This window comes from Scardinius erythrophthalmus (genome assembly GCF_964197995.2).
Source record: "Scardinius erythrophthalmus genome assembly, chromosome: 14".
NCBI lineage: Eukaryota > Metazoa > Chordata > Actinopteri > Cypriniformes > Leuciscidae > Scardinius > Scardinius erythrophthalmus.
Window position 1 is genome coordinate 29,948,887 of NC_138234.1, and position 19,730 is coordinate 29,968,616.

General features: G+C 38.8%; 1 protein-coding gene across 19 annotated transcripts in view; it reads left to right on the top strand.

Annotated features, from left to right (window-relative positions):
• Nucleotides 1-19,730, top strand: part of add3a (adducin 3 (gamma) a) — a 93,880-nt gene that overhangs the window by 55,216 nt on the left and 18,934 nt on the right. For 10 of the 19 annotated variants that reach the window (XM_081385070.1, XM_081385062.1, XM_081385067.1 and 7 more), the window contains one exon: nt 13,791-14,013. In XM_081385070.1, coding sequence (XP_081241196.1) covers nt 13,819-14,013 — 195 coding nt within the window. In that variant the 5' untranslated portion in view covers nt 13,791-13,818. Of the gene's footprint in view, nt 1-9,470; nt 9,956-10,529; nt 10,881-12,327; nt 12,440-13,790; nt 14,014-19,730 lie in introns of those variants that run through there. The other 9 variants (XM_081385065.1, XM_081385066.1, XM_081385063.1 and 6 more) reach the window with 8 other exon arrangements.

Here is a 19,730-nt window from a genome sequence, read left to right on the forward strand (position 1 = left end):
GAAACTTTTGGGAGACTCGAGAGCGAAGTAGTCCAGTGATAATTAACATGCAGCCATGGTGATTGCAATAACCGGAAGACGCTGTACACTGCTTCGCGGCTACTTCCGGCGTTCTATTGTGTTGTGATAAAGGCCTATAGCAGCAGTTTCGTGACTGAATAAAACTTCTCTCCTCCTGCTTCTTCTTCTTCATGTAATATTATTATTATTTAGTGTTGTTGTTTAAGGTTTAAATGACTTAATAAAATAGGCCTATACTAAATATATGTAAGCTACCCAAGTGAAAAAGACTATAGTTACTGTTAAATGTATTAAAAATGCATTAAAGTATATTTGTATTGTAGGTCTACTAAAAACACACTCAAGTACATTTTTAATACATTTAATAGTACATCTTTTTCTCCTGGGTATGTATACTGAATCAAACTTGCCTATAATAATAATAATAATAAAAATGCATTAAAGTAGGCTATATTTGTATTGTAGGTCTACTAAAAACACACTCAAGTACATTTTTAATACATTTAATAGTACGTCTTTTTCACCTGGGTATACACTGAATCAAACTTAAGTAGCCTATAATAATAATAATAATAATAATAGGATAATAATAATAATAATAATAGAATAATAATCTAATTCGGGCCTCACTGAACCATTGGGTTCCTCCAGATGCTGGCTTTAACATAAGAGATCTTCCAGGAACCACTTAAATGTTAAAAGATCTTCCAATAACCCTTTTATCGCATTTAAGTTCCTCTATTTTCCCCCAAAGCACTTCGAGGTCTCGTGGTAATGAAAAGGTGACTCCAGAACCTCTGAAGTAAATACAAAGTGCTTAAAGGATCCCATAAGTTCCAGCAAGAACCTCAAAGATTGTCAATGCTCCTCCAGTAACCCTACTATAGGAAAAAGAGCTTTGAGGCACCAAAATTACATTTTGAAGTTCCTTGAGTATCCAACAGGATACTTGAGGCTCCTTTAGTTTTTACAGTGTAGTTAAGATCATTCATAATACATTATCATCAAAGCAAATATTCAACTACAGTTTCCTTTCATCTTAAAGAGATCAATTCAGACCATGGATATTCAGAACCACTCTTCAGTTTAGTTGAGTCTTCTCCGTTGTCTTTTCTTCATGAATGTATTTGCTTTTCAATTGTGAGTTTCTCCTCTTGCCTATTGCATTGGCATGTCCTGCCCTAGCTTATTTTTTATTGTCTAAAATCCAGTCTTCAACCCAGCCCAACCTAAGAGAAACTAGTGTAAATTAACTAAGCTGTGCAGGAAATGGTGTTGCATCTACACTGGCTGTCTGCGACTAAACTTGCTTGTTGTAGCTTGACTGTTCAAAACAAGAACAGAAAGGACTAAGATCAAAGTGTTTAACAAGCCTTTCAGAAGCCTCCCTTGCCTTTTTAGATGGGACCCCTGAATAAAACCTTTTTTCCCCCTTTCAGTTTGGGTGAATTCCTGAGCAGAACAAGACGACTGCGTAGGAGAAAATTCTGTGTGATTCCTTCATTCAGTCAGCGTGCTTTGAAAACACAAAGAGACCCAGAGGAAAGAAAGCTCATAACTCACCTCAGCAACCCTTCGTCCTACAAATTACTCTTTCATCTAGTGGTTGTAAGGGTCATAGTTCAAGTTCACGGCCTAGCACTTATATGTTTGCGCCTTTGGGACGCCTATGAAAATCTTCACCTCTAGCTTGCTACTCGTAGCAGGTGGCTGATAATAACGTCTTAATCTGGCAAAGTGCTTGATGTGAGGTCTCGTACGAAGAGTGAAGATGGAAGTTCATCCCATGTAATTGCACGTTTGCTCCATTACTTCTTAAAGCTTTTGTACACATGGTTTATGTTATCGTGTGTTTGAGATGTTTTCTATATATGAGTCCCTTGAAGATGGTAAAAAGAACCATATGTGAAATTTGACGGAAGGGAAGGAGGGGACTTACCCAGGTTGATTGCTCTCTCAGGGCACGAGGTGGGGCCGCAACATACATCTCCTCTGTTTGTGTTCGTCTCCCTGGAAACCTCTGATAGTTCGGCTGAGTGGACGGCAGATGTTTTTAAGTGTGTGTGTGTGTGTGTGTGTGTCTGCGAAGGACTGGTCATACAAAACTTGTGAGAAAGTCTTTTGGCTCATGGGGTAATACATCATTGTCTTACACACACACCCACACTGTTTCTTTTTCCTGACTGCGCAATACCCTTCCAGGAAACAGTCGTCCCTTCCTTCATCCATGCAAGCTTTGATTGTTTCAGTTCAGTTTTGCTCAGTGATACAAATCTACTGTCACAAGTCACGGCCAGAAGTTCAGCTTCATCTCATGAACTTCAGTAATCATCTCTCTCTCGTCATCGATCCCACAATGGACATGGCTCTGAAATTTCATTTTTTAGATTGCAACAATGGCTTCTGCAGATGTGAACGAGTCTCTTGTTCTAATATTCTTTTTTTATTTACTCATTCCCATTTCTGGAATGTTGAAATGGTTCCACAGGGAGAGTGAGATGGTTATTATGCTGTGCTAAAGGTCGCCTGTTGACATTCCCTCCGTTTCCGAGTTCACCAAGTAACGTTTTGAGCTTGACCTAACCAGATCAGATTATGCTGATAATCAGATCAAGTAAAATATTAGCTTAGACTTAGAGTTAGTAATGGGAAATTAAAAGAAGTTTACTGATTATTGTTCCATTTCCGATTCTAAATGGCTACCAGTTTACCTTGTGACCGTATCTAATTAGCTAACTATAAAGCCAAGATTTCCTCCTATGTACAGGGTTGACAGCACCATGTGAAATCCGCCATTAGGATCTAGAGAATCTGCGCCTCTAAAATGACTGTCCTGAGGGGCTTGAACTTGTGTGGTCATGAAATAGAGAGTCACAACAGTGCCATGTGATGCATAGCAGTACACAAACATCCTCTTTATCAGTTTATTTATCAGCGTCATCACAAAATGAGGTCTATTACACATGGATGAATGGTTCTTTGATGGTTCTTTTGGGAAAGGATGTTTTCATTGGATCAGTTATATGGTGATTATTGGTGTTTGTTTGGTTAGTGCAGTCAGTGGTTCTCAAACAGTGATCTGTGGAGATGATTGGCAAATAAATAAATTAATTAAACTAATCAACTCTTAATTAATAATGTGGTTCAGTGTGCATACATATTTAGTCTATCTTTAATTAAAAAATGAAAGACAGTGAAAAAAGCCCAGCAAAATAATATGGCTTAGGACAAGTAACATCGACCTTCGAATGAGGTTTGGTTTGTTTGGTGACTTTATAAACTATAGACTCTTCAGAATCACTTTGTGGAGTGTCTGAATGAAGTGTCTAATTTCATTGCAAGTTTGAAAGGTTGCAATCTCTGTTATTCTAATTCTACATTACCGTCTGACGTCTTTTTTGCAGCTTTTGTGATCAAAAGAGCAGCATGTCTCTTTTTGCCATCAGCTATTACATAATCCCTAAGCATGAATGAGAAAGCGAGTTTACAGGTTATTGGTATGAAATTAATGTTGGCACTGCTTTATTAAGAAAAGGCTTTGATCAGCATTGAGAATAAAAGGATGGAAAATATTGCTTATTAAACTGAGAATGTACAGTGTTTTATTCAAGCTTTAAAAGTTTTAGATAACTTCTTTGCTTAAAGTGGCCATATTCTACACTTAACCATCTTGTGAATTTTTTGTTTTATAGTTTTGCAAGTTTTCAGGTCTGGATGGACTGAGGAGGGGGCTTTACATTTGTGAACTTGAAAGTATGACAACATTGTACATCAGACTCTTATTTTAAGGAAAGGAGCAAGGAAAATCCTGTTTTCCATTATGTCCCCTTTAAAGTCTTTCATCCGCCCTGTGATGCTCTGACTCAGATTGAATTAAAACAATCGGAAATCAACTCAACTCAAACAGTTCAAGGTACAACTATTTCCCCTGAGGAACTCTCTCTAGATAAAACTCACAATCATGGAGAGGTCACGACTGAGTGAAAACTACAGTATTTGTCAAGCTGCATCCGCTGTTTTTGTAAAAGTTTGTGCACCTAGCAGGAAATATTACCTTTTACTCCCTGACCAGGTCAGATTTCGGACAAAATATGAAGGCAATGTCACTTATCCAGCCCACATTTTATTATCTAGGCCTATTTGTAGTTAAGTTGACATGGTTGCGCATTTAGAAGACTTGTTTACTATTTGCTCATTCCCATGGTAACTATTAACTGTTCTCTTTTTAGAATCCAAAATATGACAACATATAAAGAGTCTGTTTATCTACTGTGTGCATGTTTTCTGGTCTGCTGCCCTGTATGTTACGCTTACTACACTTGGGGAATTTGTTGAAGGCTATCAGGTGATGCTGCCCTCCAGGAGCTGCGGCGCTACAGGCGGATCTTGGCACACGCTCATACATCAGCCATGAACTTTACTGTCTGGCTGACTGACTGACAAGCACAAGAATTTGATACTGATATGCAAGAATACTAATACAACCATCCAAGCAACTGAAGCAGCAGTATTAAAGACATAAATATTTTCAGAGACACTGTAAGTTCAGACACATTTTAAGTTCAGACACATTTTAAGTTTACACACACAAGCTAACAAAGTCAAACTATTAACTCTTTTTCTGCCAATGATGGAATTTTCCGTCATTTATGAGAAAACACTTCCCCGCCATTAAAGGGGTGGTATAATGCCCTTTTCACAAGATGTAAAATAAGTCTTTGATGTCCCCAGCGTGTGTATGTGAAGTTTTAGCTCAAAATACCCCACAGATATTTTTTTATACAGCATGTTAAAATTGTTACTTTTTGAGGCTGAGCAAAAAGCACAGTTTTTGTGTGTGTCCCTTTAAATGCAAATGAGTTGATGCTCCTTGCACAGAGGGCGGAGCTACAACGGCTCGTTCTTAGCAGCATCGATTACCACACAGTCATGCGGTGAATATTTCCAAAACTTTTAGTCTTTTATGTTCAAACCGGAGTTGGACAAAGATGGAGAGACTCAAGAAGAAGTGACAACGTGTAAACAACATTTCTGAATGGTTAGTTGATGAATTTATGTAGCTGATGTGTAGTTATCTTCTAGTCATTGATTAGCATATCATTGCATAGCATAGCATTGATTAGTTCTGTCATGATAATCTATAAATCGTGTTCCAGGTGGCAGGGTTTATGTAAATTTTAGGGTTAGTGATGTCACTAACCCGGGAGGAAGTTCGTGTAGTCCCTACCAGCTGTTTGTTGTAGTCCTTAAAAAGCAATTTCTTCAAATGAAAATATCTCCCATTGCTTTAAACTTTGAGCGTCGTAACTTTGCAGATGTTGTTTATGCTCAAACAGCAACATTACACACTAACTAAAGTTAGAAAAGTGAAATCATAATCAACCACCCCTTTAAAGCTACAATATGTAATTTTTTTCGCCGCTAGGGGTCGCTAACCTCTTACAATAACAAAGGCGTAGGTTGATGACGCATAAGCGGAATTATGGAACTTGTCGTCATGCCGAAGGATCTAATAATGTTTATGGATGAGTGAATACATTGATGTTTTTAACATGACTGTGGTATGAAGCAGTGCGCGATTGCAAATGAGAGGCAGATATCCACGCGAGTCCCGTGGATATAAAAGAAAAAGGACATTTCATTGTACCGAACTACCCGCAAGTGCTGTATTACTACTCATACAGGTCAGTTTATTTGACAAATTAAACTTGAGGTTACGCAGCTCTGTTTCATATTCGGTCGACCTCTAGTCTTTACCACCTTTCTGGGGCTTGAAAGTGGTAGTTGCGTAGACTGTCAATGGAGGGACAGAAAGCTCTCAGATTTCATTAAAACGATCTTCATTTGTGTTCTGAAGATGAACGAATGTCTTACAGGTTTGGAATGACATGAGGGTGAGTAATTGATGACAGAATTTTCATTTTTTGGATGAACTAACCCTTTAAAGACACACAGTACTTTTACTTTTAATGTCTTTGTCTAGATCATTATGTTTGCATTTACCCATCTAGTTTCACCACCAACCCCAGAACTAGTTTACCTAATGAATCCATTTCTATCCCTCAATACCACATCCAACAGTCTCTCTTAAACCGTATGTGTATGTTTGTCTTCATGATCTTCTGAAATGCTTGAGATCACCAGTTTAATGAATTTGTCCTGGTTCCAGGTTTATGTGCAGGTTCAGTAGGAGTGTTATTTTCAATGTCTGTGTTTGTGTGGAAGAGTTGTTCGACATACAGTACACTGTCTCCGTTGTTCAAAAGTCAGGGTGGATTAAATATTAGCCTCTGGCCACAATGATTCTGCCCTTCCCTGAGATATCACACTAAAAGACCCGCGCTTTGACGGAATATGAGAAATGATGGCCTGATTTGATATCACAACAACGTGTCTGTGTGTCGTAAAGCCACAATTGTGGGCAATATTTTACAGTTTTTATCAGTGCAAACAGTAGGTTTCACACTGAACGCAAACATGGGTTGTTAAATGTTGGTTCAAACCAAGTGTAAGAACCATATGCAAGGCCCGGATGCCTGTTATTAGTGGGTAAAGTGGTCTGCGATGACTAGTGTTTGCATTCTGACATTTTTGCATCACGTAATGCAGTTAGGCCTCGTACACCGAGATATCTGCGAGAAACACCGGACAGAACGAGAGGACCGTACCGCACACATCAGCGCCATCAGAGAGAGTAAACAGTGAATGGCGTCTGTTTGCGTAAGCACACTGGGAATTACGCGCGCACACTTGCACCTGTTCTGTTGGTATTACTCTTGTCAAATAGTAGGCAGAGAGAATTGTGGGAAAGGGAGCGATAACAGGGCATAGACTCCATAAAAGTGAGACTTTACTTGCAGGCCAAACCACGAGACAAAGATTTTCCGCTCGGTTTTGCCGGCTCGCAGGAATTCCTCTCTGTCCTCTGGCTGTCAATCTGATTGACTGTCCTCCCACTGGACTTTCGTGAACTCCCATGGAAACCATTTATTTATAGTCTGTCTCTGTCATTGCTGAAAGTTAGTTATTGGTTCACTTTGTCATTGATCAGTGATCATATCCGAATGCTGTCATTAAAATGCACTCGATTTTTACATTTTCGGTAACACTTTACAATAAGGTCTCATTTGTTAACATTAGCGAATGCATTCGTTAACATGCCCAATATATATTTTTAAAGCTTTTCTTACTCTTTTTTTAGCGTTAGGCCTGTCGCAGTTATTGATTAATTGTCTGATTGTGGTTATTCGATCTAATCGCAGTTATTTGAGATAATAGTGCATTATCATGTTTTTCCATCCAAAAAAGGGTATTTTTGCTAATAGTTGTATAGTTATTATACATAACTGATTAATTAGCGCTGTCAAATAGATTAATCGCATATAACACACACGCACACATATGGGCAATCATGGGCATATTTTAATTATACATTTTATTATTATTTAAAGTGACAAAAACAAAACAAAATATTGTTAATTGCAATTATTTGAATGACAATTAATCATCAGAACAAACTTCCTAATCACGATGGGCTTAGTTAATGTTAGTATAAATCTAATCTGTTCATTGTTTGTTCATGTTAGATCACAGTGCATTAACAGATGTTTACAAATACTTTGGAATTTAATAATGTATTAAAAGTTAAAATTACCTCTGGCTAAGATGAATAAATGCTCTAGAAGTATTGTTCATTATTAGTTCATGTTAACAATTGAAACATTGTAAAGTGTTACATTTTCTTAAGTGGCACGATGCTAAGGTGTTGCTAAGGTGTTGCTAGGATACCCACACCCACAATTCTCCTGATATTCTGGTTTGGATTTGTGTCGGTTTGTCTGTTATAGACTATGTTTGGTTTGTCACAACAGTCATAAAGGAGGAATGATCCTTACTTCCCTGATGCCATCTGAGATAAGGTGTGTGTGAGTTATGTTTACGTTGACAGGAAAACAAGATTTATGATTGCGATTATGGGTGTCTGGCGTGTCTGTCTTCTCTTGAGCTGAGTTTGTATGCCTCACTCTACATATGCAGTACCCTTTGTTTAACGGGACAAATAAAAGAAATAACATGTCTTGTTAAAGATTGTTATCCCCAGAATGTTGTTACGGCATCTATATGCAGATGCTAACTGTGCCATGCTAACCTTGACCTCGTGTTTTATCTGTGAATTCACACGCTGACACACACTCCGACAAGAAGAGCATGCAAGTAATCAATATCAGTATGTGTTATAAAGTGTCTCCAACCCTCTGGACGGCAAGTCGTGGGAAAATAGTTTAATATTTTTGTTTAATTAGTTGTGCTGGATGCTTTCAGAGGCCAATCTGCTCATTAATTCTGACGTCACACGTCACTGTTTCCAGGTCCAAAACACTATCAGATGCCAAAAGCAAACAACAAATGGTACTAATATACACTCTCACAGTGTGTTGAAATCACGATCCTAACCTTTATCTCCATACCGAAATCCCAGATGGCCAGACAGTGATTCATCTTTTATGAATCGTTAAAATATTGGTGTCCAGGATGCCATGAGCCCAGAGACTGCACACCATGAGATTATATATGTAATATGAATGCTCATAAATGTAAGTTGAGATGGTATTCTCAGTTGAAACAAGTGGAGGATTGCACACGAAATGATATTCCTTGCGTCATGCAATTTTCAAATTATCATTTATATTCAAAGCACTACTAGCTGACTAGTAGTACTGTATTACATAATTTAATTGTTTGTAAAACATTTAAAGTAATGCGCTTTAAACAGAAGTGTACGTATGTGTCAAGACACTGTACCAAAATATGTGTAAAAAATACACCTTTTTCTGAAACTATAGCCAGAAGAGATGGGACTAGTCGTGTGATAAAAATTGTTTGCACAATTATATCCAGTATTTACTCTTTACTCTTAGTTTTTGCATAGTATACGCAAGGATACCAGAAGTACATCCACCTAGACAAGTAGTCCCACTGCGAAAAGAATGATTTTGACAACTTAACATCTCAAATAAAACACACTTTTGTTTGAAAGAATTAATACAAGTGCTTTAACATAAATATCAGCTGCGTGTTTCTCTCTCCTTTTTTTTTTTTTTTTTTTGCCTGGTTTTATAAACTAATTGGATGAATAGTCAAAATGATTGTCTGTCACAGATGCTGTCGATATTGATGAACTTGTATTGAACCCAAAACACTGATTGAATCAAACTTTGCTGTTCGTTGCTCATATTTTGTGTTGGCGATAAAACGGGCATACAAGGTTACTGTGATTCACAGCTGTGTTCCAGCTGCTAATGACATAATCTAACAGTGTCCTGTTCACATCTATGTGTAGATTGCTTGTGTGTGAGGCGAGCTATGAGGATAATTCGGTTATAGTGTGGATTTGTGTCATACTGTAACTTTATCTCTCTCTCTCGCTCTCTCTCTCTCTCTCTCTCTCTCTCACACACACACACACACACACACACACTCACTCACTCACTCACACACACACACACACACACACACACACACACTATCGTAAACACTGACCTTTAATTCTTCTAGCTGGGACACGAGTGGGCGGGGCACAATGGATATCCTACGTTCTGATTGGCCGATTGGATTTGTGCGCTCAGTGAAGGGGCCGGATTAGTAGGTCACATGACCACTTCAGTTTCTCTCACTACTGAAGCAGATCCTCGCAAACAGACTCCCACGTACAAACATACACACACACACACGCACGCTAAAGGCGAAAATCCCCTATTTACGAGGGAAGAGGAGTGCGAGGGTTGCTTTGTGCGCTTTACTGAGTGGAATTGTGGAGTTTTGGGACTGTTTTTGTCGTGTTTAATCCTCCGAGGTAATCTGGGATTCTCGAGGCGGGAATGAAAGAGATGCGCTCGAGCGCTCACTGGACTTTCACTCTGTGAGGATCAAACAGGTGAGTTTAACGGCACAAGTTCTGGAAAACCACTCCGTTTTCTTTTCTGGGTTACTATTTAAGCCTGCATTGTCGTTTAAAGTCAATTTGAATGATTAAGTAAACTAACAGTTACAAATATCGCCGCCTGAAATCACAACAGCGTCAAAAAAAAAAAGATGTAAAGGTCTTATTCGTCAACCATCACTATTTTTGTAACCTTAAAGCACTATTTTTTTGCAGCCTATCATGTAATTTTATAATTGTGTGTTTTTTTTAAAGCTCGCTTTGTCGTTATTTTCTGCGCGAGCACGCACACACCCCCTCGCGCGCCGACAGTCCGCTATTCTGAGCGCGAGACCCTGAAATCTGAGTCTGAAAACCTCTCGCGCGCTATTTATAGATCTGCTAAAGATAAAGAGAGAAATAGTACGGCATACCAACGATGATGAGGGGTGTGGGAGGAAACACACATACTGTACAGTTGCCTCAAAGGTACTTCAGGGCGCTTAAGACTCACTTAAAAAAAATATATAAATGTAACATGACATTTGCTATTATAATGTTGCCGTTTTTTACTCTGATTTATTATCAGTTAGTGTATGTTAAAGGTCCACACACAGTCCTCAGGTCAGTCTGACCCACTGTGAATGGTAAGTAGTGATTGTAATGGTTCATTTGAGGGTGACTGCTGTCTGAAATGGGACTCATGTCAAACTGAATCTAAGCTGTGAGAGAGAAAGCAGTAACACAATGAGGCATTGACTGTAGTGCACACTGTGAATCTTGTGACTCGTACTGCTGGTGTCCCTGTAGTGTATTTTATTGTCTTCTGTGGCTATTGTGTTACTAATGTCTTTTCTGTTATTACAGCACTGATCTCTGTGCATGTGTGAGAGAAATCCTGCACAGCAGTTCATCATTGCCTGCCGAACAGCTGTTTTAAGTGAGGATTGAGGATCCTCCCCATTTCCCACACTCTTTTATTTTCATCAGACACTCACGATGACAGTTTGGGGCAATCAGCAACACGTCCCAAATCAACACTCACTGCTTTACATAAAGCAGTCGATAAGCTGAGATTGACAGGCAGGGTTATATAATTTCATGTACAGGACATCTGCCGCCTGTCCCAGTAGATTCAGATCCACATTCATATTTAGCAGATTATAATTCCATTATGCAGTTTTTTTTTCAACAGATGGTGGAAAGTTTTAAATGGGTAGTTCACGCAAATATTACACCGTCAAGCCTCAAGAGTAGCATACAACTACATTATCTTTCAAAAGTTTGGGGTCAGTAAGCAGTCTCTGATGCTCACCAAAACTGCATTTATTTATTTTATTTATTTCTCCTGAATCAAGACTTTGATTCGAAAGACTGAAAAAGCTGTTGATTCTTCCGTCAGACGCATTTAAGCGAAGAGTGCCGGAGAAAAGCACGTTGTCCTGATTCAGTATCTGCGGTCAGATACGATGTTGTCATTGTCATTATTCTAATGTTATTTTCGTAACATGTTACTAAGTAAAAAGTCTCTCACCTCATTAAAACGAACTTTCCTGTCCTGTCAGATGTTGAGCTGTGCTTGTATTGCACACTCTTTAATTGCACACACAAATGAAGAGGCGCCTACAATTGTGGCTTAATGGTCATGGGAAAATGCGGGTCCCATTGTCAAACCATTTGAGAACTCGTAGTTAACTCTCTTCCACTTCCATTTTTATAGAAATAAGCAACAATTATAAAAAAAAAGGTGGTCATACCTTACAGGTTTGAAACGACATGAGGTTGAGTGAACCGAATTTTTATTTTTTGGGTCTTGAAGGGACAAATACTGTGGTTATTGTGTGGTGAGATCCGCCCACCTGCTGTTGTTGTCATTGTTTAGTGCAGTTTGTAGTTCTGCCTTTCAGGCTTTGCTGCCTTCGTGTTGTGTTTCTGTTTCTGGGTGGGTGTGTCAGAGTTGTCGTCATCTGTCAGCACACGACAGTTGCAGCCAGGGCTCGCTAGGTTTGATTATTGCATCATAAGTTGAAACGCGTGAGTATTGTGTGCACATATGGCTTGTTGTCTTGACAGCATAATAAACTTAAGCGTCGTCCCCTTAAGCTTCCCTCTTCCTGTTAGTCAGATGTACTCAGATCTATTGTAGAGTTTGCATTTGTTTGTGTGTGTGTGTGTTTATTTGACTTTTTAACCTAGAATGCAACTCTTAATCAGGTTAATAGGGCTATTTGATGCTATAAGTGTGCGTAGAGCACGTACCTAAACACGTGTGGTGAAGTATTGTTTCCTGTTGGCTTGGGCTTTTATTTAGCCCACCCTGTGCAGATGTGTGTGTGTGTGTGTTTCTGGCAGAGTTGTGTGTCTCTAATCTAAACCATCTTTCCAAGTGCCATTTGACCTGAATGAGCAGCTTAGCAACGTACAGCAGAGAAAAGAAGCCCACCCGCCCCTGCAGAATGAAGTGGAGAAGAGAGGGAGTGTGAAAACACAGAAGTACAGGTGAAAGCTTTTTACTGAGGCCTGGGAAAATGCCTGACACAGTCTGGAGCAACAGCAGAAGTGATTTTAAAACAGTCCCAGCTGAATGTCTGATTTCAGTGGTCACTACTAAGACTGTTAACGCCAAGTAGTGTTAAATTACCAATTTAACTCATCACATATTCATGTTACAGACATTTGTGCTTCAAATAATTCTGCTTGTTCAGGAGAGGTGTGCAGTTACTTTTCTAATCAATCAAACATACTTTTCTCACCCGTTGGACAATAAAATGATCAAATCATGTCCTTAAATACAAAGTTTGGGTCACCAGGTTGGTAATTTTTATTCTTTTTGAAAGAAGTCTCTTGTATTCATCAAGGCTGCATTTATTTGAAAACAAAAACAGCAATAATGTGAAATATTATTGCAATTTAAAATAACGGTTTCTATTTCAATATATTTTAAAATGTAATTTATTTCCTGAGATGCAAAGCTGAATTTTCAGCATCATTACTCCAGCCTTCAGTCACATGATCCTTCAGAAATCATTCTGATATGATGATGTGATGCTCAAGAAATATTTCTACTTATTAAATTGAGAAAAAAAAAACAGATGTGCTGCTTCACATTTTTGTGGAAACCGTGATACATTTTTCTTGAATGAATAGAAAGTTCAAAAGAACAGCATTCATTTGAAATAATATAAATCTTCTGTAACATTATTAATGTCTTTACTGTCACTTTTGATTCATTTAATGCATCCTTGCTGAATAAAAGTATCTTACCAACCCCAAACTTTTGAACGGTAGTGTGCCATCTGGAGAAATTAATTTTTAATACTCTGCAGCTTTACTCAAACAAGAGAGAGAATCCAAATTGCTGGGACAACAGTGTGTGTGTGTGTGTGTGTGTGTGTGTGTGTGTGTGTGTGTGTGTGTGTCAGAGAGAGAGAGAGAGAAAGAGCAAAAATCAGGCCTAACTAAACCTGATAGTGTAATAGGATAGCGCTGCCCTCCTGTTGGTTGACCTGACGCCACCCTTCACTGTTGGCGGGACAGCCACTCTCTTCTTTTTGTTGAGGGTGAACAAAGAACAAGGTCCATTGTGAATAGTGATACTCTCAGCAAGTGAGTTCAGCTTATGTGCGGTTGCCTGTTTTTTGATTGTATTGATCGGTGGACTTATGTGCGTGTTTGTGTGGGATGATGGGTTTGCCCTCAGAGCATTAGTGATCGAGACTGTTTTGCCTGTCAAATGAAGTGCACAGGCTTCCTCTCACAGGTTTTTTCATTTAGTGAGTGGAAATAGATTGTTTTGTGTTTACTAGGGATGTGCAATAATAAGTATTTATACATTTTTCTTTCTTTTCAGGTGAAAACAGCAGGACAGTACAGTAGAGATGAGTGGCGAGTCGAGACAGGGGGTGGTGACAACCCCTCCACCCCCCAGCGTGGGGAAACGGGAGGGTTACTTCGACCGCATCAATGAAAATGACCCCGAATACCTGCGTGCACGCAACATGTCTCCCGACCTGCGACAAGACTTCAACATGATGGAGCAGAAGAAAAGAGTCACACAGATACTACAGAGTCCAGTAAGAAAACACAAACACTCAATGTAAAAAAAAAAAAATTCCCCAAGTTTGGCTGAGGAATTACCCCCAAAAGACAACTTAAACTCTTAATTGTGTTAAATGAGAAAAGCATCAAATAGGCATTACAAAAAGCAGCGTTAGAAGGAAATATTATATTTGATTCAACATTTATTATACATTTTTGGGTGAACTATCTATTTAATGTTTTTTATTTTTTTATTTATTAATATGGAAATTAGGCTTGCTGCGATAGTCAGTGTTCAGCGGCAACAGCGGATACATCACTTGCCCACCTCGACCCCCCGCCCCCCACTGTCGTTTTGCTTTTTTATAGTAATAAAAATCATTTAATTCAGTTAGAGAACAGACACTACAATTAAAAACTGAACATGCCTGCTCAATGCAGCGTGAGCCAAACAAGATTCGCAACACAGATCAGCAGCAGGAGTCAGATTTCGCCTCACTCTTGACTGACAAGACAAAGGGGGAAGATTTGGTTTCAAAGCGAAATATACGTGGACGATTGTGCATCGAATCGTAAATGTCAAAAATCGGTTTTCTAAATATTAATTGATAACGTAATGTTGGCTGGACAGGAAAAAGAGTTGAAGGAAAAAGGACCTGGACAAGAGCCACACTTTATGCAAGTAGGGCTCCGGACTGCGACCAAATGGGCGACAAGAGGTTGCACTAGTGAGACCACCACGTTGTCCAATTGAAAAGAGCTGCAACTTCTGTTACATACGAGAAACAGCAAACAAAAGTGAAACAAAACCGCGCTATTCGTTTGAGCTGCAACGGAACGTTTAGTGCGAGCTCAGAACATGAACATGAAACGACGCAAGCTTTGACCGGTTGTACTCGTGAGCCGATCTCAGTTACTTAATACACAGCGCTGGGAAATCCAGTGAAAGCGTTTGAATTCACCGCAGAATTAATAACATCGCAGTGAGATCTAATTGGAAGCATTAAAATTCGGTGCAGAATTCTGTAATAAACCACACATGTCAGATCAAACAGCGCTGACATGGAAACCAGGGCAACCTTAAAAGCTTCCACCCAACTCGGAAAAGGCAAAGCGAATTACATACTCTGTCGCAACATTTATTGCCAAATCACTTCCATTTGTTTAATTAACAAAATATATTGGAAGTAAATTCATTATTGATCATTTCAAATACTTTGCTTTAAAAATACCAAGTTGTCACACAGTTAGAAAAAAGAAAATCTGTATATAGAAAAAAAGATTTGTCGATAATCGTTTTAGCATCGCATCGCAGCCCTCTGAATCGTAATCGAATCGAGGTACCTAGAGATTCCCATCCCTAATATTTAAGCGAGTTTGTCATTGTACTGTTTCTTTGTTGTGTTTTTCATTAAGAATAATAATGAACCCACCATTCAAGCGATTGCCGCACCCGAATCGGCCCTAATTCTAAAGCGAAAGTAAAATACGCACAGCCGCACGGCCACTCATAACGGGGCGTGTTTTCAGTTCATTCCTATGGAAGCTCAACTTCCATGGGAATTAATTGAAAATGCTCGCTCTGCTCCGCACCATTATGAGTGGCCGTGCGCATTTTACGTTTGCTTTAGAATTAGCGATTTAAAAGTGAGGTGCATAAGAGATTTTTTAAAGAAATTATCCTCTAAATAAGAAACTAAAACTGCCAGTAGGTGGTGGTAAATGAGTCAATTATTCATTCATTTAATTCGTTCAAAAAGCTGATTCATTCAGGAATAAAGTAAATAGGTTTGTTCGGCTTGAATCGGCGCTGCTCAGACCGATCGGTGAATGATATCAAAGTATCGCAAGAGCGAAGAGAGTAGTCGCTCTTTATGCTTTTGAATTGCTCTCGTGGTACTTTGATGTCATTAACCGATCGATCTGTGCAGCGCCGGTTCAAGTCGAGCAAGCCTATTGGCTCTATTAATGTATGGGCCATTGAATCATTGGTTCACCCGACTGATTCGCTCAAAACGCAGATTTTTTCAGAAACGAAACACTGCTGTGTGTTGCTTGGAGACGTACAACAGTCCTGCTCTGGCTTTAAAGGTGATATTTTCATTGGCAAAATTGAGCAAAAGCAGACAATATTGTGTCTGAAATGTATCACGATATTAACTTATTTATTGAACTGTTGTATAAAATCAATATAACATTTGCTCTCGTGCTATTTGGGACAAATATGTCAAGTCAAGTTTATTTATATAGCGCTTTTCACAATACAGATTGTATCAAAGCAGCTTCACAGTATTAATTTAAAATAATACATCATTGTTTGTTTCTAGTGGAAAACGTCCCCTAAACATTTTTTTTTTTTACAAGAAAATACTATTTCAGGTAAATTCATGTTTAATTCTTTGGGTTACTTGCCTTTTTTTATTATTTGTGAAATTTACTAGCCGTTTCAGAGTGAAAATTTTTTTAGGGTGAAAATTGTTTTTAAAGTAAAATATTTTTTCCAGTTCACACCGAATGAACACTTGTGTACACAGTTTTGTAAAAGCAAATGTTTTGGTCTGTTTGAACTGTACAGGGATGTTTTCCACCGATTTAATCTGCAAGAATGTGCTTTTAATGTAAAAGTGTTTACTTATAGATTTTACAGGTTGTCTCAAGCCATGTGGTTTTGAATAAACGCCATGGCACCGTGAAGTTTACATTCAAAGCTTGGCATGAACTTCTAAAGTTAGTCTTGAACCCAGCCGCTTGCACCTTACACAGCCTCTCTGTTCACAATGAAAGATTTATGGTTTATTTTTAGGTTTGTCAGCAAGTTAATTGTGCGTTTGTTGTGATGTTTTGAGTTACAGCTCAATCGTACACACAAAGCCACAGCTGCAACGTAAAACCCATCTGGTAGACCACACCCTATTACACGCACACCACCGACATCCACTTCTCACATATAAACACAATCCAGCCAGCGAAGCACAGCCCTGCACCTCTGACCTACAGTAGAGAGATTATAGCGAGCACACACAAGATTACAGTTGACACACACTGGAGAGATTACAGTGAACATACTGCGCAGATTACACTCCTGCAGACATTTCAGTAAACACATACTGTTAAAGGAATGTTCTGGGTTCAATACAAGTTAAGCTGTATGGACGACATCTGCCGTCACATGCCTTCGATTAACTCAGCAAATAATACCAACTCGTACCTCACTTTGTAAAATAAATAAATATTTTAACCATTTTAAAAATAAATATTAAAATATACTATTAAAATAAATAAGTTTTAATTATAAAATGTAAAAATCTAAAACACAATGTAAAATATATAGGTTTTTTGTGGTGGAAAGGATAAATCTTTCAAAAAAAAACTTCTGTACTTAGACATGACATGAATTTGAAGCAACATCCTAGAGCAGATCTGCACGGTTGAGCGCTTTAATGTCAGTATTTGAAAGTGAAATGCATTCTTTCTGTCATTGCAATGATAAACAAGAGGCAGTGTGACAGCACGGTTAATTACGGCATGGCCTGCTGGGCTTTATTAGCAGCAGCTGTCCGAGCACGTGTTTCTGAGACACACTGTATACTATTCTCACTCATCCTTCACGGTGTATGGAGAGGAGCCAGTCAGGGTAGGCAGCAGGTGTATCGGCACACAGGACTGTGTGTTTACGTCTGCGCTATCAGAGCCGATTCAACAAGCCTCTCTTTCATATCTCTCTCTCTCTGTGTAGAATCAGGGTTTCCATGTGTGTGCGTGTAGAAGAGAGTTGCTTAAATTACACGTCTGTCCGTAGACTGTGTTTAAGGTCAGACTATTATAGGCAGGGCGGAGTTTGCTATGCTTAGACCTCATCTGTGCTGTCACAACCAAAACAAATGAAGACATCTCAATGTTAACGCAAGCCGTTCTGGAAACTGAGGAAAAATAGTGGTTTGCTCTGACGGATATTTGCTTAGGAGGTTAAACAACATGTTAACGATATTAAACTGTTATGGCAAAATTGAATTTGTCTTGAATTTCCTCCCTTGGGTTATTTTTAGTTCCCCCACTCCCCTCTGTTTCCATTTTCAGCATTAAAGCATGCCATTCCCAGAGTCGTAACTGTTTTCCAAGAGCGCTGTGGTTTGGTTTGGTCAGGACCCTCACGTTTGAGAGGATTTCATGCTGAGAGGCAGGCGGGATCGTTCATACCCTGTCCCGGGCGTCCAGTTCTCATTCAAGCACAATTTAATACTCGCACTGGGAATTAGAGCCCAGGATATCTCCATCTCACCTTTGTACTTATTTAGCTAGTTTTGGCTCGGACTGTTGCGTTTGAAGAGCCGCCCATGTGCTCATAACGTGAGGTGAATGGGTTACTAAAACAAATTCACTTTGTCTGATCAGACAGCATATCAAAACTGACTCAGACCCACATTACAATGTCTTAAAGGCTAGATAACGCCCATCTTCCACCATGACGGATACAGTTTTGTGGTTTGATATTAATGTAGTAACTGTTTTGTTTTATGAAGTTAGATCTTCACCGCTTTGATTATGACAAGTGTGGGCATAATAGCCCATGTTTATGTGCTGGCGTAACTCTGTACAAGCATGTTGGCTGCATGGTTTGTTTTGGAGGCATGTTTGATGATCCCCACAGTTAATCTTTCATCATGCCGTTCACCTCTTAATTACTTAGCTGAATGAAACCTGCACACAGCAAAACTGATCCCAGATTGCTTGTGTGCTTGTTCGCACACATTTAGTGTAGTAGACCAGCATCACTATTACTATTGCTCATACTTAAAGTGCGGAAATTTCTGCAAAATTCTCCAAGCAAAAAACATCCATTGTCTTTAGTCAAAAGTAAGTAATTTATGTAGTAGAACTTACACAAAGGTCACATTCAAACCAAGAAGCTTTCTTCTGTTAAACGCGGTGAATTCGCATTATACACTTGAATGTGTTGCGAAATCTGTATGGGAAAATTTTCACCTTCAGGCGATTTTCCCAATCTCATAGATTACTATTAAAATGACTGGATTTTGCCCACAAAAATTCTTAGAATAACAGCAAATGTGACCACACCTTTACAGTTTAAATTTTAACTAACCCATAACCGTAGTTTGGGACTATTATATGTGTATTAAGGGCATGCATTTGTGGCTTCTTACTTTGCCTTAGTTTTCTCAGTGTATGCTTGATGGATTAGGCTCTCGTTCAAAACCAAGCAAACATAAAGGCCAATGTAATTTGATTCCTCTGTAGTTTGTTTCACCCTAGATTAGTAATAAGTACTGATTAGTTTACACACAAGCACAAAGCAGAACAGATATCCAGTTAGCAGTTAACTAAACTCAAAAAGATTTGATGTCAATGACCTCTGAGACTTTGGCAGATCTAGTGATTGATTGATTGATGCTTATTGCTTATTACTATATAAACACAACTTTAAAAAGCCATTATTTATCCCAGTACATGCACTTTGCATAAACCTAGTCAGACAGATTAAAACAGCTGATTTTTAACCACTGCTCTCCATTTTGTGTGCAAAATCCATCAGGCAATCAGTGAACAGAGCATTCCTGCTAAGACTTGTTTACCTTTCTTATTCTGGTTTATGCATATATGTTTTTGCATAGTGTTTGCATGTATTCCGCCTGCTTAGGACGTATCAGTGTGACAATCTCGCATACTGTGCTGAAGGAAGTGTTGCATGCATCAGCTCATCCTGACACTCACACCTGGTAATAAGACAAGTCTT